Source organism: Anolis sagrei, chromosome 3 (assembly GCF_037176765.1).
Source record: "Anolis sagrei isolate rAnoSag1 chromosome 3, rAnoSag1.mat, whole genome shotgun sequence".
NCBI lineage: Eukaryota > Metazoa > Chordata > Lepidosauria > Squamata > Dactyloidae > Anolis > Anolis sagrei.
Window position 1 is genome coordinate 271,666,758 of NC_090023.1, and position 25,823 is coordinate 271,692,580.

General features: G+C 45.7%; 1 protein-coding gene across 3 annotated transcripts in view; it reads left to right on the forward strand.

Moving 5' to 3' along the window:
- Positions 1 to 13,572: 13,572 nt before the first annotated feature.
- Positions 13,573 to 25,823, forward strand: part of CCDC50 (coiled-coil domain containing 50) — a 74,122-nt gene continuing 61,871 nt past the window's right edge. Inside the window, exon 1 of one of the 3 annotated variants that reach the window (XM_067466140.1) lies at positions 13,573 to 13,888. In XM_067466140.1, the coding sequence (XP_067322241.1) occupies positions 13,840 to 13,888 (49 nt within the window). In that variant the 5' untranslated portion in view covers positions 13,573 to 13,839. The remainder of the gene's footprint in view (positions 13,889 to 25,823) is intronic. The other 2 variants (XM_067466139.1, XM_067466141.1) reach the window with 2 other exon arrangements.

Genomic DNA, 25,823 nt, shown 5'->3' on the forward strand with positions numbered 1-25,823 from the left:
TATTGATGTTTTATTGCTTGTATTGTTGTGTTTGGGCTCGGCCTCATGTAAGCCGCACTGACTCCCTTGGGGAGATGGTAGCGGGGTACAAATAAAGTTAATAATAATAATAATAATAATAATAATAATAAGTTACGGAAAATGAACACGACAAACAATCTAAATTCAGACCAACGCAGTTTTGGAGTACAAGACACCTGACCTCAAGATTGTGGAAAACATTTAAGTATGGATCGTCGATGTTGCAATCCTAGGTGACAGCAGAATTGATGACAAGCAACTGGAAAAGCTTACACAATATGAGGATTTAAAGATTGAATTGCAAAGCCTCTGGCAGAAGCCAGTCAAGGGGTCCCAGTGGGGATTGGACACTGGGTGCAGTGCCTAAAGACCTTGGCCTGCACTTGAAAACAACCAGTGCTGACAAAATTACCATCTGTCAGCTGCAAAAGGCCACCTATTTGGATCTATGTGGACCTATACATTACTTACTTACTTACTTAGGCGATCCCTCGTTGGACGAGTAAGATGGTCTTCCATGATGGGTTTCCTTGTAGATTCGTAGGTGGCTGTGGAGCCCTATTCTTGACCTGCATCTTCTCCCACAATGAAGGCATTGGTTTCCAGGTGGAAGGCGGTCCTGGTCGGGGTTGGTTTAACGCGCCTTCCTCCTGGCACATTTCTCTCTTTCACCCTCCATTCGTGCCTCCTTGAATTCTGCAGCACTTCTGGTCACAGCTGACCTCCAGCTGGAGCGGTCAAGGGCCTGGGCTTCCCAGTTCTCAATGTCTATGCCAGAGTTTTTAAGGTTGGCTTTGAGCCCATCTTTAAATCTCTTTTCCTGTCCACCAACGTTCCGTTTTCCGTTCTTAAGTTCAGAGTAGAGCAACTGCTTTGGGAGATGGTGGTCAGGCATCCGGACAACATGGCCGGCCCAGCAGAGTTGATGGCAGAGGACCATCACTTCAATGCTGGTGGTCTTTGCTTCTTCCAGCACACTGACGTTAGTCCACTTGTCTTCCCAAGAGATTTGCAGGATTTTCCGGAGGCAGCACTGATGGAATCGTTCCAGGAGTTGCATGTGACGTCTGTAGACAGTCCACGTTTCGCAGGCATAGAGCAGGGTTGGAAGGACAATAGCTTTATAGACAAGCACCTTGGTCTCCCTACGGATGTCCCGGTCCTCAAACACTCTCTGCTTCATTTGGAAGAATGTTGCACTCGCAGAGCTCAGGTGGTGAAGTATTTCAGTCTCAATGTTGACATCTGTAGACAGTCCACATCTCGCAGGCATAGAGATGTGGACTGTCTATAGGGTTGGAAGGACAATAGCTTTATAAACAAGCAGCTTGGTATCCCTACGGATGTCCCGGTCCTCAAACACTCTCTGCTTCATTCGGGAAAAAGCTGCACTTGCAGAGCTCAGGCGGTGTTGTATTTCAGTGTCGATGTTGACTTTGGTGGAGAGGTGGCTGCCAAGGGAGCGGACATGGTCAACATTTTCTAATTACACACTCCTAGACACTTGGGAAGTGTCCAACGTGTGATCAAATACAAAATCCAGCCTAGTGATCTTGTTTTCTGTGGACTCATCTTGTTGTGTCTCAAATAATAATGATAATATATGCTTTTGTTCATTGACATGAAGTTTTGAGCATTTTCTCTGTCAAAATTTGCAGGGGCCTCATAAAATTACAACTCCCAGAATCCCACATCATCAAGGCATGGCAGCTAAAGTGGGGCAAACTACATTCATTCAATGTGATCAATGCGCCCAAAGCAGAAAGCACATTTTTCTTTATCTTTAGGGAAAGCGCAGTATCCTAGTAGTTGCAGCAATTCATAAAAGCCTGATTCTTCCTAAAGTCTTCCAAGCAGAGTCCGGCTCCTGCCTCCATCCCAAAGGATTCTGCTATCTTTGCAAACCCTTCATCAGTCCAAGCAAAGGGGTGATTATGTGGTTTCCCAAATTGCAGGACAATTATCTCTGCGGTGCCCAAAGCTGCTCTTTGGAAGCTCAGAACGGCAGGTTCACGGCTGCCTGGGTTTGGCCACAGTTTGCAAGCCTTCTCTGGTCTCCACCAGGAAGCAAAGAACTGGGGTTTTTGTATAGGCTGCACCTGGGATGCATCTCCACTGCAGTATGAATGCAGTTTTGTGCCACTTGAACCACCTTGGCTCAGTGCAATGGGATCCTGGGAAACGTTGCTTTGCCAAATCCTCCTCTGCAAAAGGATGCTGGTGCTTCTCCAAATGACATTGAGCATTGTGCCAGGGCAGTTCAAGTGGCGTCAAACTGCATGAATTCCACAGTGTAAATGTGCACCTGGAGACCTCACTCCCAATGTAGGATTCATAAAGAGACTTTCTGATGCCAAAAATTAACGTAACAGTATAACTGTATTTACTTTAGTTTATTTACTTAGAATCATAGAATCAAAGAGTTGGAAGAGACCTCCTGGGCCATCCAGTCCAACCCCATTCTGCCAAGAAGCAGGAATATTGCATTCAAATCACCCCCGACAGATGGCCATCCAGCCTCTGTTTAAAAGCTTCCAAAGAAGGAGCCTCCACCACACTCCGGGGCAGAGAGTTCCACTGCTGAATGGCTCTCACAGTCAGGAAGTTCTTCCTCATGGAATCATAGAATCAAAGAGTTGGAAGAGACCTCCTGGGCCATCCAGTCCAACCCCATTCTGCCAAGAAGCAGGAAAATTGCATTCAGATAACCCCTGACAGATGGCCATCCAGCCTCTGTTTAAAAGCTTCCAAAGAAGGAGCCTCCACCACACTCCGGGGCAGAGAGTTCCACTGCTGAACGGCTCTCACAGTCAGGAAGTTCTTCCTAATGTTCAGATGGAATCTCCTCTCTTGTAGTTTGAAGCCATTGTTCCATTGTGTCCTAGTCTCCAAGGAAGCAGAAAACAAGCTTTCTCCCTCCTCCTCCCTGTGGCTTCCTCTCACATATTTATGCATGGCTATCATATCTCCTCTCAGCCTTCTCTTCTTCAGGCTAAACATGCCCAGTTCCCTAAGCCGCTCCTCATAGGGCTTGTTCTCCAGACCCTTGATCATTTGAGTCGCCCTCCTCTGGACACATTCCAACTTGTCAATATCTCTCTTGAATTGTGGTGCCCAGAATTGGACACAATATTCCAGATGTGGTCTAACCAAAGCAGAACAGAGGGTAGCATTACTTACTTTCATGTTCAGATGGAATCTCCTTTCTTGTAGTTTGAAGCCATAGTTCCATTGCGTCCTAGTCTCTCTCCAAGGAAGCAGAAAACAAGCTTGCTCCCTCTTCCCCGTGACTTCCTCTCACATATTTATACATATATAACCCAAAAAACCCTACAACAATGCAAAGTTCTTCCTCCTCTTCCTCTTCTCCTCTCGGTGTCTATGCCATGGTTTCTAAGGTTGGCTTTAAGTGCCCCAGTCTCCAGGGCAGCAGAAAACAAGCTTGATCCCTCCTACCTATGACTTCCTCTCACATATTTATACATGGCTATCATGATGTGGGCCATGTATTAATATGTATCAGTTGTTCACTGACCTCCACACATTAAAAAAATTCATGCACAGGCATCTTAAATACAGTTTAATGGTGTAACATTACAAAATGTTGACCATTTCTGGTCCCTTGGCAACTACCTCTCCACAAAAGTTGACATTGACACTGAAATACAACAACGCCTGAGCTCTGCGAGTGCAGCATTTTTCCGAATAAAGCAGAGAGTGCTTGAGGACCGGGACATCCATAGGGAGACCAAGGGGCTTGTTTATAAAGCTATTGTCCTCCCAACCCTGCTTTATGACTGCAAAACGTGGACTGTCTACAGATGTCACATGCAACTCCTGGAACAATTCCATCAGCGCTGCCTCCGAGAAATCCTGCAAATCTCTTGGGAAGACAAGCAGACAATGTCAGCATGCTGGAAGAAAAAGAAGCAAAGACTACCAGCACTGAAGCAATGCTCCTCACATGCAACTCCTGGAACGATTCCATCAGAGCTGCCTTTGGAAAATCCTGCAAATCTTTTGGGAAGACAGGTGGGGAAATGTCAGCGTGCTGGAAGAAGAAGCGAAGCCCACCAGCATTGAAGCGATGGTCCTCTGCCATCAACTCCGCTGGACCAGCCACGTTGTCTGGATGCCCGACCACCGTCTCCCAAAGCAGTTGATCTACTCCGAACTCAAGAACGGAATGTTTGTGGACAAGAAAAGAGATTTAAAGATGGGCTCAAAGCCAACCTTAAAAACTGTGCCATAAACACTGAGAACTGGGAAGCCCTGGTCCATGAGCGCTCCAGTTGGAGGTCAGCTGTGACCAGCAGTGCTGCAGAATTTAAAGTGGCATGAATGGAGGGCGAAAGAGAGAAACGTGCCAAGCGAACTCCAACCAGGACCACCTTCCACCTAGAAACCAATGACTTCACTGTGGGAGAAGATACAGGTCAAGAATAGGGCTCCACAGTCACCTAAGACAGGCTCAAAGCCAACCTCAAAAACTGTGGCACAAACACTGAGAACTGGGAAGCCCTGGCTCTTGAGTGCTCCAGCTGGTGGTCAGCTGTGACCAGCAGTGCTGTAGAATTTAAAGTGGCATGAATGGAGGGCGAAAGAGAGAAACGTGCCATGCCAACCCCGACCAGGACCACCTTCCACCTGGAAACCAATGCCTTCACTGTGGGAGAAGATACAGGTCAAGAATAGGGCTCCACAGTCACCTATGGACCCACCCCCAGGATGCTACACTTGGAGGACCATCATCCTCTGACTATGAGGGGTGGCCTAAGTAAGTAAGTAAATCTTAGAGTTGAGACCTAAATCAGAGAATTAAAAGTAATGTAGGTTTCACATATAAGCCTTTACACGCCCAGCAACACAATGAATCATATACACATAGTAATTTGATACACAATGTCTTCTTTCACCCTTTGCCTTGGAAGACTGGAATGCAAAAGTGTCACCCATTTGGAAAATCTGGAACAAGGAATGATCCATCTGTATTTGGAAGGATGGCATTCACCTGCCATTCCCTACTTATTTTTGCATGGAATCTCTGGTTGCTTCTGGATCAGCACATAGAAGATGGCTTTGAAAGGTAGCAGATCACAGGAGCTGTCTTCACAGACTTGTCAGCAGCCTATGATACTGTGAACCACCACTGCCTCCTCCTGAGAAAAATGTATAATATCACAAAGGACGACCACCTCACCCGCCTCATAGGAAATCTGCTACAAAACAGGAGCTTCTTTGTTGAGTTCCAGGGCCAGAGGAGCAGATGGCGGAAACGGAAGAAGGGCCTGCCTCAGGGGAGCGTGCTTGCTCCATCCATGTTCAACATCTACACAAATGACCAGCCACTGACAGAAGGGACAGAGAGTTTCATCTATGCTGATGATCATGCCATCACCGCTCAAGCAGGGAGCTTTGAGATGGTTGAAAAGAAGCTCTCCGAAGCTCTAGGTGCTCTTACTGCCTATTACAGGGAAAACCAACTGATCTCTAATCCATCTAAAACACAGACATGCGCCTTTCACCTTAAGAACAGAAAAGCATCCCGAGCTCTGAGGATTACCTGGGAAGGAATCCCACTGGAGCATTGCAACACACCCATATACCTGGGAGTCACTCTGGACCGTGCTCTGACCTACAAGAAGCACTGCCTGAACATCAAGCAAAAAGTGGGTGCTAGAAACAACATCATACGAAAGCTGAGTGGCACAACCTGGGGATCACAACCAGACACAGTGAAGACATCTGCCCTTGCGCTGTGCTACTCTGCTGCTGAGTATGCATGCCCAGTGTGGAACGCATCTCACCACACTAAAACAGTGGATGTGGCTCTTAATGAGACATGCCGCATTATCACGGGGTGTCTGCACCCTACACCACTGGAGAAATTACACTGCTTAGCCGGTATTGCACCACCTGACATCCGCCGGGAAGTAGCAGCCAATAGCGAAAGGACCAAGGCCAGCTCATCCCTTGTTTGGGTATGAGCCAGCACGTCAACGACTTAAATCAAGAAATAGTTTTCTAAGATCTACAGAGACACTTGCTGGAACACCTCAGCAAGCGAGAGTTCAAAAGTGGCAGGCTCAAACCCAGCACCTCAATTCATGGCTGATACCAAATGAGAGACTCCCCCCTGGGCACACAGAAGACGGGGCGACTTGGAAGGCGCTGAACAGACTGCGCTCTGGCACCACGAGATGCAGAGCCAACCTTCAGAAATGGGGCTACAGGGTGGAATCCTGGGCATGCGAGTGTGGAGAAGAGCAAACCACTGACCACCTGCTGCAATGCACCCTGAGCCCTGCCACATGCACAATGGAGGACCTCCTTGCAGCAACACCAGAGGCACTCCAAGGGGCCAGAGATTGGTCAAAGGACATTTAATCAACTACCAAGTTTGCAAAATCTGTTTTTTTGTTTTGTTTTTTTAATCTGTGTGTTTGTTTTGCTCTGTTAGAATTGTAACACAATGGTATGGTTGCTGATGACACAATAAATAAAATAAATAAATTTGCATGGAATGGCACCCAACCAGAAAGGAATGGCTGACCCCTAACGTCGTTACTTGTAACTCATTCCTTCCGGCTTTGGGACTACAACACCTGCAATCTCCCGCCTGTCATAGAATCATAGAATCAAAGAGTTGGAAGAGACCTCCTGGGCCATCCAGTCCAGCCCCATTCTGCCAAGAAGCAGGAATATTGCATTCAAATCACCCCTGACAGATGGCCATTCAACCCCGGCTTAAAAGCTTCCAAAGAAGGAGCCTCCACCACACTCCAGGGCAGAGAGTTCCACTGCTGAACGGCTCTCGCAGTCAGGAAGTTCTTCCTCATGTTCAGATGGAATCTCCTCTCTTGTAGTTTGAAGCCATTGCTCCCTTGCGTCCTAGTCTCCAGGGAAGCAGAAAACAAGCTTGCTCCCTCTTCCTCCCTGTGGCTTCCTCTCACATATTTATACATGGCTATCATATCTCCTCTCAGCCTTCTCTTCTTCAGGCTAAACATGCCCAGCTCCTTAAGCCGCTCCTCATAGGGCTTGTTCTCCAGACCTTTTATCATTTTAGTCGCCCTCCTCTGGACACATTCCAGCTTGTCAATATCTCTCTTGAATTGTGGGGCCCAGAATTGGACACAATATTCCAGGTGTGGTCTCACCAAGGCAGAATAGAGGGGTAGCATTACTTCCTTAGATCTAGACACTAGGCTCCTCTTGATGCAGGCCAAAATCCCATTGGCTTTTTTTGCCGCCACATCACATCGTTGGCTCATGTTTAACTTGTTGTCGTGGCCGGGATGCTGGGAAGTGGAGCCCAATCCCTTCAGGAAGGTGTGCTGGGTGGAGCAGGAGGAGGAGGAAGAGGAGGAGGAGAGGCCAGACCCCAAAGCTGCCCCAAAACTACACTTCCCAAAGTTCCCTGGGAGAGAAAGTGGAAGGCGGGGCAGGTGAGGGGAGAGTGACGCAGGAGGGGGAAGTTCCCTTCGCGGGGAATCCCCCGAAAGAGGAAGGCGGAGGAAGGGGAGGAAGAGGGGCGGAAGTGGACCGGAAGACCCCCCTTTCCCCTCCCCGCCCCCTTGCCCTGCTCCCACTTTCTCCTCCTCCTCTTTTTGGACCCCGATCCTTTCTCTACGCTGAGTCGCATCTAGACAGACAGAGAGACATGGAAACAGATAGACAGATAGATATGAGACAGACATAGGCAGGCATGTAGCCGGTGGGGGGGGGGGGGCTTGGGGGGCTTCAGCCTCCCCCCCCCCCCCGAAATTCTGATGGTGGTCCGTGAGAAGGCCTTACTGTTATGTTGATTCATATCATGATCTGATCACCCTACTCAATATATCCCATATGCATGGGGGTATTATTGGGGTAATGATACAAAAGGTTTGCTAGGCTAGACCCTCTTTCACTCACTCAGCCCCCCCCCCCCCCCTCCCCCGAATCAAAATCCTGGCTATGGGCCTGGAGATAGGTATGGGATAGACAGATATAGATAGGAGATAAACTTATACATAGACAAACAGATATGAGATAGACAGACTTATAGATAGTAGATAGATATGAGATACATGAGAGCCATATAAGATAGCTAGATATGAGATAGCCATATATAGATAGGAGAGATAGACATAGATATATTTTTTCCAAATGAAGCAGAGAGTGTTTGAGGTCCAGAACATGCGTAGGGATACCAAGGGGCTTGTTTATGAAGCCATTGTCCTCCCAACCCTGCTATATGCCTGTGAGACGTGGACTGTCTACAGACGTCAACATTGAGACTGAAAGGCAACACCGCCTGAGCTCTGTGAGTGCAGCATTTTTCCAAATGAAGCAGAGAGTGTTTGAGGACCAGGACATCCATAGGGAGACCAAGGTGCTTGTTGATAAAGCTATTGTCCTCCCAACCCTGCTCTATGCCTGTGAGACGTGGACTGTCTACAGACGTCACATGCAACTCCTGGAACAATTCCATCAGCGCCGCCTCCGGAAAATCCTGTAAATCTCTTGGAAAGACAAGCGGGGAAATGTCAGCGTGCTGGAAGAAGCAAAGACCACCAGCATTGAAGCGATGGTCCTCTGCCATCAACTCCGCCGGACCAGCCATGTTGTCCAGATGCCCAACCACCGTCTCCCAGAGCAGTTGCTCTACTCCGAACTCAAGAACAGAAAACGGAATGTTGAAGGAGAGGAAAAGAGGTTGAAAGATGGGCTCAAAGCCAACCTTAAAAGCTCTGGCATAGACACTGAGAACTGGGAAGCCCTGGCCCTTGAGTGCTCCAGCTGGAGGTCAGCTGTGACCAGCAGTGCTGTAGAATTAGAAGAGGCACGAATGGAGGGCGAAAGAGAGAAATGTGCCAAGAGGAAGGCGCATCAAGCCAACCTTGACCGAGACCGCCTTCCACCTGGAAACCAATGCCCTCATTGTGGGAGAAGATGCAGGTTAAGAAGAGGGCTCCACAGTCATTTACGGACCCACCCTGGAGGATTATCCTACTCGGACAACGAAGGATTGCCTAAGTAAGATATATAGACAGATATGGTAGTTAGGTATGATATAGAAATGTTGTTGTTCATTTGTTCAGTCACTTCGGTCTGTTTGTGACTTCCTGGACCATCCCAGGCCAGAGTTCCCTGTCAGCTGTGACCACCCCCAGCTCCTTCAAGGTCAATCCAGTAACTTCAAGGATGCCATCCATCCCCCTTGCCCTTGGTCGGCCCCTCTTCCTTTTGCCTTCCATTTTCCCCAGCATCATTGTCTTCTCTAAGCTTTGCTGTCTCCTCATGATGTGGCCAAAGTACTTCATCTTGGCCTCTCATCTTCCCTCCAACGAGCAATTGGGCTTTCTTTCCTGAAATATTGACTGGTTGGATCTTCTCACTGTCCAAGGCACTCTCAGCACTTTCCTCCAACACCACAGTTCCAAAGCATCTCTCTTCCTTCGATCAGCTTTCCCTATGGTCCAGCTCTCACATCCGTAGGTGACTATGGGGAAGATCATTGCTTTGACTAGGCGGATCTTGGTTGCAAGTGTGATGTCTCTACTCTTCACTATTCTATCGAGATTGGTCCTTGCTCTCCTCCCAAGGAAACATCTCCTGATTTCCTGGCCGCAGTCTGCGTCTGCACTCATCTTTGCACCTAGAAATACAAAGTCTGTCACGGCCTCTATGTTTTCTCCCTCTATTTCCCAGTTGTCAATCATTCTTGTTGCCATAAACTTGTTTTTGTTGTTGCTGTTGTTTAACTGTAACCCAGCGTTTGCATTTTCTTCCTTCATCTTGGTTAGAAGGCTCCTCGGCTCCTTCTCGCTTTCGGCCATCAAAGTGGTATCATCTGCATATCTAAGGTTGTTAATGTTTCTTCCACCAATTTTCACCCCATCCTTGCATTCGTCAATCCCCGCACATCACACGATGTGTTCTGCATAGAAGTTGAATAGGTTGGGTGAGAGGATGCAGCCTTGCTGTACGCCTTTCCCAATCTTGAACCAGTCTGTTGTTCCATGGCTAGTTCTGACTGTTGCTACTTGGTCTTTATACAGATTCCTCAGGAGAGGGAAGGAGATTTGGTCTCCCCATACATACCACGAAGAATTTGCCACAATTTATTTTTATTTATTTATTTCATTTACTTATACCCCGCCCTTCTCACCCCGGAGGGGACTCAGGGCGGCTTACAGGGAAGGCACAATTAGATGCCCAAATCACACAACAAACAGTACAAAATATAACAATTCAACAATTAAAACATCAATACCTGATAAAATCATAAAAACAATCTCATGTCAGAGTCCATATATCAGAGTCCATATATCCATTCCATTCCATTGTCCTTGTCTATCGACAGGTCCTTTAGTTAGTTATCAGCATGGCCAAAAGCTTGGTCCCACACCCAGGTCTTTAGTTTTTTCCTAAACGCTAGAAGAGAGGTTGCCGATCTGATCTCCCCCGGGAGTGAGTTCCACAGGTGGGGGGCCACCACTGAGAAGGCCCTGCTCCTCGTCCCCGCCAGCCTCACTTGTGCCACTGGTGGGGTCGAGAGCAGGGCCTCCCCAGAAGATCTTAAACTTCGAGGTGGGATGTAGAGGGAGATCCGTTCGGACAAATACACTGGGCCGGAACCGTATAGGGTTTTGTAGATCAAAACCAGCACTTTGAATTGTGCTCGGAATTGGATTGGCAGCCAGTGGAGCTGACGCAACAGGGGGGTGGTGTGCTCCCTGTACGCCGCTCCGGTGAGCAATCTAGCTGCTTCTCACTGGACTAGTTGAAGTTTCCGAGCAGTCTTCAAAGGCAACCCCACGTAGAGTGCGTTGCAGTAATCCATCCGGGATGTGACAAGAGCGTGGACCACTGTGGCCAGATCCGACTTCCCAAGGTACAGGCGCAACTGGTGCACAAGTTTTAATTGTGCGAAAGCTCTCCCGGCCACCGCTGAGACCTGGGGTTCCAGGCTCAGCGATGAGTCCAGGATCACTCCCAAGCTGCGAACCTGCGTCTTCAGGGGGAGTGTAACCCCGTCTAACACAGGCTGTAACCCTATGCCCTGTTCGGCCTTACGACTGACCAGTAGGACCTCTGTCTTGTCTGGATTCAATTTCAATTTGTTAGCTCTCATCCAGTCCGACACAGCAGCCAAGCACCGGTTCAAGGTCTGGACAGCCTCCTTGGTGACAGGTGAGAAGGAGTGACAGATTTGGACGTCATCTGCATAGAGATAGCATCTCAGTCCGAAACTCCGAATGATCTCTCCCAGCGGCTTCATGTAGATGTTAAATAACATCGGGGACAAGACTGAACCCTGTGGGACTCTACACAACAACGGTTGTGGGGCCGAACAGGTGTCACCCAATAACACCTTCTGGGTCCGTCCCTCAAGGAAGGATCGAAGCCACCGCAGGGCAGTGCCTCTGAGCCCCATGTCCATGAGGCGGCCCAGAAGGATACCGTGATCGACGGTATCGAAGGCCGCTGAGAGGTCCAGCAGAACTAACAGGGACACACTCCCCCTGTCCAGTTCCTTGCGCAGATCATCTACCAAGGCGACCAAGGCTGTCTCAGTTCCATGTCCCGGCCTAAAGCCAGACTGTGCCGGGTCTTTATTATGATCCACAAAGTCAAAGGCTTTAGAATAGTCAATAAAACAGAAATAGATGTTTTTCTGAAACTCCCAGACATATAAATAGATATATAAATATATGAGATAAACATATAGATAGGAGATAGATAGACATATGGATAGATGGATAGGATAGGATATGAGACAGACAGACCCTGCTTCCTGCCAGAATAGGGTTGGACTGGATGGCCCACAAGGTCTCTTCCAACTCAAGGATTCTATGATTCTAGATCAGTGGTTCTCAACTTGGGGTCCCCAGATGTTTTTGGCCTACAACTCCCAGGAATCCTAACGGCTGGTAAACTAGCTGGGATTTCTGGGAGTTGTAGGCCAAAAACATCTGGGGACCCCAGGTTGAGAACCACTGATCTAGAGAGACATATAGATAGATGTGATAGATAGATAGAAAATAGAAATAGATAGAGATATGAAACAGCCATCTAGATAGAGAGATAGATATAAGACAGCCATACAGATTGATAGATATGAGACAGACATATATTGAGAGGGATGAGATAGAAATATATAGGAGATAGGCAGATAGTTAGTTAGTTAGTTAGATAGATAGACATATACATAGATAAACAGAGAGGAGGCAGACAAACAGATTGGTAGATACAAATGTATAAATAGATATGAGATACAGAGATATGTGATAAATAGACAGACAGATAGATAGATAAGATAGGAAGAAGGCTTTTCTCACGAGGAGACCACCTTAAGAAATCGCCCCTACTTTGTTTCCTCTTCCTCCTTTTCCCTTTCTTTTTCCCTTCTTTTCACTTTTCTCCTTCTCCCTCTTTCTCTTTCCTTTTCCTTTCCAACTGGGCCTTTTCTTGCCACTTCCTTCCTCGCAAGGAGGAGAAAGAGGGAAGGAAAAGAAAGAAAGAAAGACAGAAGGAAATAAAGAAGGGAAGAAAGAAGGAAGGAATAAAGGAGGAAGGAAAGAGGGAGGGAGGAAAGAAAGAAAGGAGGAAGGAAAAACAGAAAGGAAGTAGGAAGGAAGGAAAGAAAGGAAAAATGAAAGGAGGAAGGAAGGAAGGAAAGAAAGGAAGGGAAAGAAAGGAGGAAGAAAAGAGGGAGTGAGGAAAGACAGAAGGAAAGAAAGAAAGAAGGAAGGAAGGAAAGAAAGAGGGAAGGAAAGGAGGAAGTAAGGAAAGAAGGAGGCAGGAAAGAAATAAGGAAAGAAAGAAAGGAGGAAGGATGGAAGGAAAGATGGAAAGAAAGAAGGAAAGAAAGAAAGGAGGAAGGAAGGAAAGAAAGGAGGGAGGGAGGAAGAAAGGAAAGAAAGACAGAAGGAAGGAAGAAAAGAAAGGAGGAAGGAAGGAGGGAAAGAAGGAAGGAAGGAAAGAAAGAAGGAAAGAAAGAAAGGAGGAAGGAAGAAAAGAAAGGAAGAAGGAAGGAGGGAAAGAAGGAAGGAAGGAAAGAAGGAAAGAAAGAAAAGGAGGGAGGGAGGAGGGAGGAAGGAAGGAAAGAAAGACAGAAGGAAGGAAGGAAGAAAAGAAAGGAGGAAGGAAGGAGGGAAAGAAGGAAGGAAAGAAAGAAAGAAAGAAAGAAAGAAAGGAGGAAGGAAGGAAGGAAGGAAGGAAGGAAGAAAAGAAAGGAAGAAGGAAGGAGGGAAAGAAGAAAGGAAGGAAAGAAGGAAAGAAAGAAAAGGAGGGAGGGAGGAGGGAGGGAGGAAGGAAGGAAAGAAAGACAGAAGGAAGGAAGGAAGAAAAGAAAGGAGGAAGGAAGGAGGGAAAGAAGGAAGGAAGGAAGGAAGGAAAGGAGGGAGGAAGGAGGGAGGGAGGAAGGAAAGAAAGACAGAAGGAAAGAAGGAAGAAAAGAAAGAAAGGGGGGGGGGGAGGAAAGGAGGAAAGAGCCGGGTGGGGGCCTCTCCTTGGCGAGGGGCGTGTTTGTTTCCCTTCGGGAGGAGGAGGAGGAAGAGGAGGAGGCAGAAGGGCCCTGATCCAGCTCCCGTGGGCTCCTTTCTCTCGGCAGGAAGGGCCTCTCCCCATTGCCTCCCAGCCTTTGCCAAAACCCCAGTTTCTTGTCAATTGGCGCAAAGCCGGGCTTCCGACTCCCTTCCGAATCGGGGCCGCGGAGTATTGCATTTGGGGAGGGGGGTGCCTCCGGTGTTTCCTGGCCCCTCCCTCCCTTCCTCCTCTTTCTTTTCCTCCCCTTTCTCTCTCTCTGGGGCTGCAAAGGCGGAGGCCAACATGGCTGAACTCAGCATCGACCAGTCCAAGCTGCCCGGCGTCAAAGAAGGTGAGGCTAAGGCCCCTTCCTCCTTCTTTCCGGGACCAAAACGGGGGGCTTTTGGGGGGGAAGACAAGCCCTTTCTGGGGGGAGGGAAGTATCTTCGGTGGGGACTTCGAGATCTCCCCAAAGGCGTTCCCAAAGGGAGCCTCCCTCTCCAAGAACTCTCAGGAGAGAGCCTGGGACCACTTTTTTCCTTCTATTTCGTTGCTGGGGGGCTCTTTCCTACCTGGCAACACCCACCTTGGAGCTTCCCCCCTACCCCAAAAAGCCCCCCAAACTAAAAGGGCGGAGAAAGGGGCGGATTTCCATTGTTTTCTCTTTCATACTAAGCATATGGGAATATCTTTTCGGGGTGCTGATTTATTATTGTTATTGGGGTGCAATGTATGCCTTATTTGGGGGTGAAAATAATCCTATGAATTTGGGGAAGGGGCTTAAAGGGGAATATCAGTTTGGAGTGTGGGAACAATTGTGGGAATGCAATGTGTGCATTTGGGGCTTCAAGAGAAATGCCCAGCTGGATTATTTTTGGGGTGCGGTATATCCATTTTTGGGGTGAATTATTATTATTATTACACCCCAATCCTGGGAATCTGGGGAGGGGGCTTAAAGGAGAATGTCAGTTTGGAGTGTGGGAACTATTGTGGGAATGCAATGTGTGCATTTGGGGCTTTAAGACACATACTCAGCTGGATTATTTTTGGGGTGTGTATGTCCATTTTTGGGGTGAATTATTATTATTATTACACCCCAATCCTGGGAATCTGGGGAGGGGGCTTAAAGGGGAATGTCAGTATGGAGTGTGGGAACAATTGTGGGAATGCAATGTGTGCATTTGGGGCTTCAAGAGAAATGCCCAGCTGGATTATTTTTGGGGTGCTGTATGTCTATTTTTGGGGTTTATTATTATTATTATTGAGGTGCAATGTAGGCATTGGTTGGGGGCTACAATGAAATATTAGGGTTGAGCAACTATTGGGATTCAATATGTACATTATTTTGTGTCTAAAGGAAAGGGCTTAGTTATTATTATTGGGGTGCAATGTATGCATTGTTTGGGGGTGAAAATACTCCTAGGAATCTGGGGAAGGGGCTTAAAGGGAAATGTCAGTTTGGAGTGTGGGAACAATTGTGGGAATGCAATGTGTGCATTTGGGGCTTCAAAAGAAATGCCCAGCTGGATTATTTTTGGGGTGCTGCATGTTCATTTTGGGGTGTATTATTATTATTATTATTATTATTATTATTATTGGGGTGCAACATAGGCATTGGTTGGGGGCTACAGTGAAATATTAGGGTTGAACAACTATTGGGAATCAATATGTGCATTATTTAGGGTCTAAAGGGAAGGGCTGAGTTATTATTATTGGGGTGCAATGTATGCCTTATTTGGGGGCTACAACAATCCTAGGAATCTGGGGAAGGGGCTTAAAGGGGAATGTCATTTTGGAGAGTGGGAACAATTGTGGGAATGCAATGTGTGCATTTGGGGCTTTAAGACACATACCCAGCTGGATTATTTCTGGGGTGTGTATGTCCATTTTTGGGGTTTATTATTATTATTATTATTATTATTATTATTATTATTATTGGGGTGCAACATAAGCATTGGTTGGGGCTAGAGTGAAATATTAGGGCTGAACTACTATTGGGATCCAATGTGTGCATTATTTAGGGTCTAAAGGGAATGGGCTGAGTTATTATTATTGGGGTGCAATGTATGCATTATTTGGGGGTGAAAACAATCCTAGGAATTTGGGGAGGGAGCTTAAAGGGGAATGTCAGTTTGAAGTGTGGGAACAGTTGTGGGAATGCAATGTGTGCATTTGGGGCTTCAAGAGAAATGCCTAGCTGGATTATTTTTGAGGTGCTGTATGTCTATTTTTGGGGTGAATTATTATTGGGGTGCAATGTATGCCTTATTTGGGGGCTACAACAATCCTGGGAATCTGGGGAGGGGGCTTAAAGGGGAATGTGAGTTTGGAGTGTGGGAACAGTTGTGGGAATGCAATGTGTGCATTTGGGGCTTCAAGAGAAATGCCTAGCTGGATTATTTTTGAGGTGCTGTATGTCTATTTTTGGGGTGAATTATTATTGGGGTGCAATGTATGCCTTATTTGGGGGCTACAACAATCCTGGGAATCTGGGGAGGGGGCTTAAAGGGGAATGTGAGTTTGGAGTGTGGGAACAGTTGTGGGAATGCAATGTGTGCATTTGGGGCTTCAAGAGAAATGCCTAGCTGGATTATTTTTGAGGTGCTGTATGTCTATTTTTGGGGTGAATTATTATTGGGGTGCAATGTATGCCTTATTTGGGGGCTACAACAATCCTGGGAATCTGGGGAGGGGGCTTAAAGGGGAATGTGAGTTTGGAGTGTGGGAACAGTTGTGGGAATGCAATGTGTGCATTTGGGGCTTCAAGAGAAATGCCTAGCTGGATTATTTTTGAGGTGCTGTATGTCTATTTTTGGGGTGAATTATTATTGGGGTGCAATGTATGCATTATTTGGGGGTGAAAACAATCCTAGGCATTTGGGGAGGGGGCTTAAAGGGGAATGTCAGTTTGAAGTGTGGGAACAGTTGTGGGAATGCAATGTGTGCATTTGGGGCTTCAAGAGAAATGCCTAGCTGGATTATTTTTGAGGTGCTGTATGTCTATTTTTGGGGTGAATTATTATTGGGGTGCAATGTATGCCTTATTTGGGGGCTACAACAATCCTGGGAATCTGGGGAGGGGGCTTAAAGGGGAATGTGAGTTTGGAGTGTGGGAACAGTTGTGGGAATGCAATGTGTGCATTTGGGGCTTCAAGAGAAATGCCTAGCTGGATTATTTTTGAGGTGCTGTATGTCTATTTTTGGGGTGAATTATTATTGGGGTGCAATGTATGCCTTATTTGGGGGCTACAACAATCCTGGGAATCTGGGGAGGGGGCTTAAAGGGGAATGTGAGTTTGGAGTGTGGGAACAGTTGTGGGAATGCAATGTGTGCATTTGGGGCTTCAAGAGAAATGCCTAGCTGGATTATTTTTGAGGTGCTGTATGTCTATTTTTGGGGTGAATTATTATTGGGGTGCAATGTATGCCTTATTTGGGGGCTACAACAATCTTGGGAATCTGGGGAGGGGGCTTAAAGGGGAATGTGAGTTTGGAGTGTGGGAACAGTTGTGGGAATGCAATGTGTGCATTTGGGGCTTCAAGAGAAATGCCTAGCTGGATTATTTTTGAGGTGCTGTATGTCTATTTTTGGGGTGAATTATTATTGGGGTGCAATGTATGCCTTATTTGGGGGCTACAACAATCCTAGGAATTTGGGGAAGGGGCTTAAAGGGGAATGTCATTTTGGAGAGTGGGAACAATTGTGGGAATGCCATGTGTGCATTTGCGGCTTCAAGATACATACCCACCTGGATTATTTTAGGGGTTCTGTATGTCCATTTTGGGGGTGAATTATTATTATTATTATTATTATTATTATTATTATTATTGGGGTGCAACCTAGGCATTGTTTGGCGGCTAGATTGAAATATTAGAGCTGAAGAACTATTGGGATCCAATGTGTGCATTATTTAGGGTCTAAAGGGAAAGGGCTGGGTTATTATTATTGGGGTGCAATATATGCATTATTTGGGGGCCGCAACAATCCTAGGAATCTGGGGAGGGGGCTTAAAGGGAAATGTCAGTTTGGAGTGTGGGAACAATTGTGGGAATGCAATGTGTGCATTTGGGGATTTAAGACACATATCCAGCTGGATTATTTTTGGGGTGCTGTATGCCCATTTTGGGGGTGAATTATTATTATTAGGGTGCAACATAAGCATTGTTTGGGGCTAGAGTGAAATATTAGGGCTGAACAACTGTTGGGATCCAATGTGTGCATTATTTAGGGTCTAAAGGGAATAGGCTGAATTATTATTGGGGTGCAATGTATGCATTATTTGGGGGCTACAACAATCCTGGGAATCTGTGGAGGGGGCTTAAAGGGGAATGTCAGTTTGGAGTGTGGGAACAATTGTGGGAATGCAAAGTGTGCATTTGGAGCTTTAAAACACATACCCAACTGGATTATTTTTGGGGTGTGTATATCCATTCTGGGGGTGAATTATTATTATTAGGGTGCAATGTAGGCATTATTTGAGGGCTAGAGTGAAATATTAGGGCTGAATCACTATTGGGATTCAATATGTGAATTATTTTGGGTCTAAATGGAAAGGGCTGAGCTATTATTATTATTGGGGTGCAACATATGCATTATTTGAGGGCTACAGTGAAATATTGGGGCTGAATTACTATCCAACGTGTGCATTATTTTGGAGGGCTGGAGGAAAATGTTAGGGAGGAGGCTGACTTATTGGAGTGCAATATAGGCATTATTTGGGGGCTCAAGGGGAAGAATGCTGGAGGGATGAATTACCAGTGTTTTTGGGGTGCTATATGTGCATTATTTGGGGTTCCAAAGGGAAATGTAGTGTGGCTGGGTGACTGTTATCGGGTGGAGCTCTGCAAGGCTGCTGGCTGGGGGCTCCTTTGTTCTCCAAGGGAGGGGGTCCCAGGAAAGGGAGGCGCCCCTTCCTCCAACCCACACCCCCTTCCTGCTCCTTAGCCTCCTCTGAACTTTTGTGTCCCTTGAGCCCTGTTTTCCTTTGCTCTGAACGTGGGAAAGCCCTTGTGGGTTCAGTGGCAAACCCCAAACCTCACCACAGGCCGCAGGCTCCTTCCATTGAAAAGAATAAGGAAGAAAAGGAAAGGAGGATGTTGCCTTAAAGATGGGGGAAAGCTGGGTTGTGTACCCCTTCTCCATTCTTTTCCTCTGGGTCCACATTCCTCCATCTGCCCTACACCCCAGAATCTGATCTCAGATGATCTGCTTTGTACTGGGTTGTATGAGTCTACACTGCCAGATATATCTATATATATATAAATGCTCATGTCGTAATGAGTGGCTTAAAAACAAAAGAACCAATGAATGAAATCACACCAAATTTGGCAACAAAACATCTCACAACACAAGGAGTGACCATCACTCAAAAAAATATGATTTTGTCATTTGGGAGTTGTAGTTGCTGGGATTTATAGTTCACCTACAATCAAAGAGCATTCTGAACTCCACCAACGATGGAATTGAACCAAACTTGGCACACAGAACTCCCATGACCAACAGAAAATACTAGCAGTGTTTGGTGGGCATTGACCCACCTGACTGTGAGAGCCATTCAGCAGTGGAACTCTCTGCCCCGGAGTGTGGTGGAGGCTCCTTCTTTGGAAGCTTTTAAACAGAGGCTGGGTGGCCATCTGTCAGGGGTGATTTGAATGCAATATTCCTCCTTCTTGGCAGAATGGGGTTGGACTGGATGGCCCAGGAGGTCTTCTCTTCCAACTCTTTGATTCTATGATTCTATGAAAAGAGGTTCTGTAGGTTTGTTTCTAAGTCTAAACAGAGATATTTTTAAGTGTAACTCCAACCGTGTGTGTGTGTGTGTGTGTGTGTGTGTGTGTGTATGTGTATACTAGCTGTACCCGCCACGCGTTGCTGTGGCCAACCTTTTCTCCCTCTTTCCTTCCTTCCCTCTTTTTCTTTCCCTCCTTCTTTCTTCCTTCTCTGTTTCTTTCCTCTCTTCCTTTGCCCTTTGGTTCCATCCTTCCTTGTTTCTTTCATTCCTTCTCTCCTTCCTTCCTTCCTCCCTCCCTCCCTCCCTCCCTCCCTCTTTCATTCCTTCTCTCTTTCCTTCCTTCCTTCCTTCCTTCCTTCCTTCCTTCCTTCCTTCCTTCCTTCCTGCCTGCCTGCCTGCCTGCCTTCCTGCCTCCCTCCCTCCCTCCCTCCCTCCCTCCCTCCCTCCCTTCCCTTCCTCTTTCTTTCCTTTCACTTTTTATTTCCTTCTCTCCTTCCTTCCTTCTCTAACCCTTTTCTTTCCTTCCTTCTCTCCTTTCCTCCTTTCCCCCCTCTTTTTTTCCCTTCTTCCCTCCTTCCTTCCTTCCCCCTTTCTGTGTATGTTTTGTGTGTATATATATGCATATATATATGTGTATATATTTGTGCATATGTATATATGTGTGTTTGTGTATATATGTGGTTTTGCGTATTTGTTGTAATGTACGTATTTTTTTATTTTTCAGCCTTTTAAATCCCTTTTGTTGTGTTTTTCAGTGTTTTTATGAGTGATGGTCACTCGTTGGCCTGAGAGGTGTCTTGTGTCCAAATTTGGTGTCAATTCGTCCAGTGGATTTTGAGTTATGTTAATCCCACAAACGAACATTACATTTTTATTTATATAAACACACACACACACTAGCTGTCCCCTGCCACGCATTACTGTGGCCAAGTCTGTGTATATGTGTTTTGTTTGTTATATATGTTTATGTATGTGTGTGTGTATATTTGTTTATTGTGTTTACATTTACATTACATTTTTATTTATATAGAAACACACAGAGACACACATACACACACTAGCTGTCCCCTGCCACACATTGCTGTGGCCAAGTCTGCGTATATATGTATGTTTGTGTATATATGTGGTTTTGCACATGTGTTGTCATGTATTTTTTGTTTTTTGGCTTTTTAAGTCTCTTCTGCTGTGTTTTCCAGTGATGGTACCTCATTGCCCTGAGAGGTGTCTTGTGTCCACATTTGGTGTCAATTTATCCAATGGTTTTTGAGTTATGTTAATCCTACAAACAAACATTACATTTTTATTTATATAGACTAACCGTCCCCTTCCACGCGTTGCTGTGGCCCACATAGGGGGTTCTGTGTGGGAGGTTTGGCCCAATTCTATCGTTGGTGGGGTTCAGAATGCTCTGTGATTGTAGGTGAACTATAAATCCCAGCAACTACAACTCTTAAATGTCAAAATTTCTATTTTCCCCAAACTCCACCAGTGTTCACATTTGGGCATATTGAGTATTCGTGTAGAGTTTGGTCCAGACCCATCATTATTTGAGTCCACAGTGATCTCTGGATGTAGGTGAACTACAACTCCAAAACCAAAAAACACTGCCCACCAAACCCTTCCAGTATTTTCCGTTGCTCATGGGAGAACTGTGTGCCAAGTTTGGTTCAATTCCATCGTTGGTGGGGTTCAGAATGCTCTGTGATTGTAGGTGAACTATAAATCCCAGCAACTACAACTCCCAAATGTCAAGATTTCTATTTCCCCCAAACTCCACCAGTGTTCACATTTGGACATATTGAGTATTCGTGTAGAGTTTTGTCCAGATCCATCCTTGTTTGAGTCTACAGTGATCTCTGGATGTAGGTGAACTACAACTCCAAAAACAAAGGACACTGCACACCAAACCCTTCCAGTATTTTCTGTTGGTCCTGGAAGAACTGTGTGCCAAGTTTGGCCCAATTCTATGGTTGTTGGGGTTCAGAATGCTCTGTGATTGTAGGTGAACTATAAATCCCAGCAACTACAACTCCCAAATGTCAAGATTCTATTTTCCCCAAACTCCACCAATGTTCACATTTGGGCATATTGAGTATTTGTGTAGAGTTTGGTCCAGATCCATCATTTTTTGAGTCCACAGTGCTCTCTGGATGTAGGTGAACTACAACTCCAAAACCAAAGGACACGGCCCACCAAACCCTTCCAGTATTTGAACTGTTTGCCAAGTTTGGTTCAATTCCATCGTTGGTGAGGTTCAGATTGCTCTTTGATTGTTGGTGAACTATAAATCCCAGCAACTACAACTCCCAAATGACAAAATCAATTTTTTTGAGTGAAGGACATACATTGGGTTGTTAGGTGTCTTGTGTCCAAATTTGGTGTCAATTCATCCAATGGTTTTTGAGTTCTGTTAATCCCACAAACGAACATTACATTTTTATTTATATAGATTTTACATATTATGTATTTCTTTTATTTCTTTGTTGCTGGTTGCTTGAGAGTTCTGGTTAACTGAGAGTCTACTATAAGTATGAGCTTATGCAAAGAGAGCGCTTAGCATTACATCTGACCCCGCTATATCCATGAATTTTGAGCAAGATGATAATGATTATAATCCTGCTTTTGTCTCCTGATCGTAGCTCACAACATTAAAAATCTTCAAATCTATATAAATAAAAATGTAATGTTCATTTGTGGGATTAACAGAACTCAAAAACCACTGGGGGAATTGACACCAGATTTGGACACAAGACACTTAACAACCCAACGTATGTCCTTCACTCAAAAAAAATGATTTTATCATTTGGGAGTTGTAGTTGCTGGGATTTATAGTTCACCTACAATCAAAGAGCATTCTGAACTCCACCAATGATGGAATTGAACCAATCTTGGGACACAGAACTCCGATAAACAACAGAAAACACTACAAGGGTTTGGTTGGCATTGACCTTGAGTTTTGGAGTTGTAGTTCATCTACACCCAGAGAACACTTCGGACTCAAACTCTGATGGATCTGGACCAAACTTGGCACGAATACTCCATATGAACACAGATGGAGTTTGAGGGAAATAGACCCTGACATTTGGGAGTTGTAGTTACTGGGATTTATAGTTCACCTACAATCAAAGAGCATGCTGAACCCCACCAATGACAGAATTGGGGTCAAATTCCCACACAGAACCCCCATACTTAAGGCCATCCAGTCCAACTTCCTTCACCAGGGCAAGAAAACGTAATCAAAGCCGTCCTGATGAAGAACCATCCCACCATAGATATAGATAGATATATATGATTCACATACACACACATAGTATCCTAGATTTGAAAGGGACCCCTAAAGAAGGACAATGATATGTTGCATGTGCCAGAGGAGGCAAACCAGACACTCTCCACATCAACACTGACAAAGAAACAGGAAGATATACTGTTTACCCACAAGCAGAAAGGAATTACATATCACCAGATCACCAGACTGGGCCACAGCAACGCATGGCAGGGGAAGGCTAGTCCACAACATATAAATATTGGAATGGAATTCAACAAATCAATGAACTGAGTTGTTATTTTCCGGGCTGTCTGGCCATGTTCCAGAAGCATTCTCTCCTGACGTTTCACCTGAAGTTGTGAAGTCTGTTGGAAACTAGGAAAATGGGGTTTATATATCTGTGGAACATTGTCCAGAGTGGGAGAAAGAACTCTTGTCTGTTGGAGGTAGGTGTGAACGTTGCAATTGGCCATCTTGATTAGAATCATAGAGTTGGAAGAGACCTCATGGGCCATCCAGTCCAACCCCATTCTGCCGAGAAGCAAGAAAATTGCATTCAAAGCAACCCCGACAGATTGGCACAGTGGGTTAAACCCCTGTGCCGGCAGGACTGAAGACCGACAGGTCACGGGTTCAAATCTGGGGAGAGGCGGATGAGCTCCCTCTATCAGCTCCAGCTCCTCATGCAGAGACATGAGAGAAGCCTCCCACAAGGATGATAAAAACATCAAAATCATCCAGGCGTCCCCTGGGCAACGTCCTTGCAGACGGCCAATTCTCTCACACCAGAAGTTACTTCTGACATGACAAAAAAACCCCTACAGATGGCCATCCAGCCTCTGTTTAAAAGCTTATAGAATCATAGATTAGCATTGAATGGACTTGCAGCTTCAAAGGCTGGCTGCTTCCTGCCTGGGAGATCCTTTGTTGAAATTCCAGACATGAAACAATCAATGCCAGCTAACACCTCCCAACAAAGGATCACACAGGCAGGAAGCAGCTGGCTTTGAAGCTGCAAGGCTGGTCAATGCTCTCTTGACGTTTTGCCCACATCCTCAGAGGTTGTGAAGTCTGTTGGAAACTAAGAAAATTGTGTTTATACGTCTGTGGAATGTCCAGGGTGGGAGAAAGAACTCTTGTCTGTTGGAGGTAGGTGTGAATGGGTTGTTGTAGGTTTCGGGCTGTATGGCCATGGTCTAGAGGCATTCTCTCCTGACGTTTTGCCTGCTTCTATGGCAGGCATCCTCAGAGGTAGTGAGGTGTGAATGTTTCAGTTGGCCACCTTGATTAGCATTTAATGGCTTAGCACTTTCAAGGTCTAACTTCTTATTGCCTGGGGAATCCTTTGTTGGGAGGTGATTAGCTGGCCCTGATTTTTTCTTGTCTGGAATTCCCTGTTTTGGAGTGTTGTTATTTATTCACTGTTATGATTTTAAAATACTGGTAGCCACATTTTGTTCATGTTCAATCCAACAAAGAATCCCCCCAGCAAGCAAGAAGCCAGGCTTTGAAGCTGCAAGGCTATTCAGTGCTAATCAAGGTGGCCAATTGCAGCATTCCCACTTGCTTCTAACAGACAAAGAGTCTTTCTCCCACCTAGGACATTCCACAGATATATAAACCCAATTTCCCTAGTTTCCAACAGACCTCACAATCTCTGAGGATGCCTGCCATAGATACAGGCGAAACGTCAGGAGAGAATGCTTCAGCCCAGAAAACTCACAACAACCCAGTGATTCCAGCCATGAAAGCCTTTGACAATAAATCAATGAATTAAAATGTAATTAATCATCAGTGCAAGAAGACAATGCAAAGACCCTTTAGCATTACAATCAGGTCTCCTTATTTCCACAGACTCTGAGCAAGTCAACCCTACTATTACTAATATAATTACTATTAAATCCACAACGTACATATATTAAAATGGAATTAAACAAGCCAGCCACTTGGAAGCCCTGAAAACACTTCAAACTTTTCACCTTGGGCATCTTTTAGCAAGGATGTCAGCCCCAACATCCATGGGCTCTAAGCAAGTCAACATCAACAACATCATCATAATTGTTGGGTTGTTGTAGGTTTTTTCGGGCTATATGGCCATGGTCTAGAGAGGCATTCTCTCCTGACGTTTCGCCTGCATCTATGGCAAGCATCCTCAGAGGTTGTGAGGTCTGTTGGAACTAGGAAAAAGGTTTATAGTATATCTGTGGAATAATGACCAAGGTGGGACAAAGGACTCTTGTCTGCTGGAGCTAGGTGTGAATGTTTCAACTGACCACCTTGATTAGCATATAATGGCCAGACAGTGCCTGGAGCAAATTTTTGTTGAGAGGTGATTAGATGTCCTTGTTTGATCCACCCAGAGGAAAAGTGTTCTTGCCAGACATCAAGGGAACCACTGACCGCATAGGGAAACTGATGAGGAAACACAACATACAAACTATCTACAGAGCCACCAAGAAAATCCCAGAAATGCTCCGTTCAGCAAAGGACAAGAGGGATAGGTACTTGTGGGTTTTTCAGGCTATAGAGCCATGTTCTAGAGGCATTTCTCCTGACGTTTCGCCTGCATCTATGGCAAGCATCCTCAGAGGTAGTGAGGTCTGTTGGGATCCTCTCACTTCTGCAGGAGTCTCCCGTGTACCATGCAGCTGTGGACAAGAAGTCTCCATAGGGACCACCAAATGCAGCAGCATTGCCCAAACACGAATCCAGGAACATGAAAGGCACGGCAGACTCCTTCAACCAGAGAAGTCAGCCATAGCAGAGCACCTGAGGAACCAACCTGGACACAGCAGATTATTTGAGAACACAGAAATGCTGGACCACACAAACAACCACTATGTCGGGCTACACAGAGAAGCCACTGAAATACACAAGAAGCATGTGGACAATTTCAACAGAAAGGAGGAAACCATGAAAATGAACAAAATCTGGCTACCAGTATTAGAAAACTCTAAAATTACAACAGCACAACAACAGAGAGAAAACAAACAAGGACATCTAATTACCTCTCAACAAAAGTTTGCTCTAGGCACTGTCAGACCTTTATATGCTAATCAAGGTGGTCAGTTGAAACATTCACACCTAGCTCCAGCAGACAAGAGTCCTTTGTCCCACTCTGGTCATTCCACAGATATATAAACCTGGCTCTAAAAACTCTAAAATTGCAACAGCACAAAAACAGAGAGTAAACAAACAAGGACATCTAATCACCTCTCAACAAAAGATTGCTCCAGACTCTCAACAAAAGTTTGCTCCAGGCACTTACAAGCCACACCAAACAAATGCCA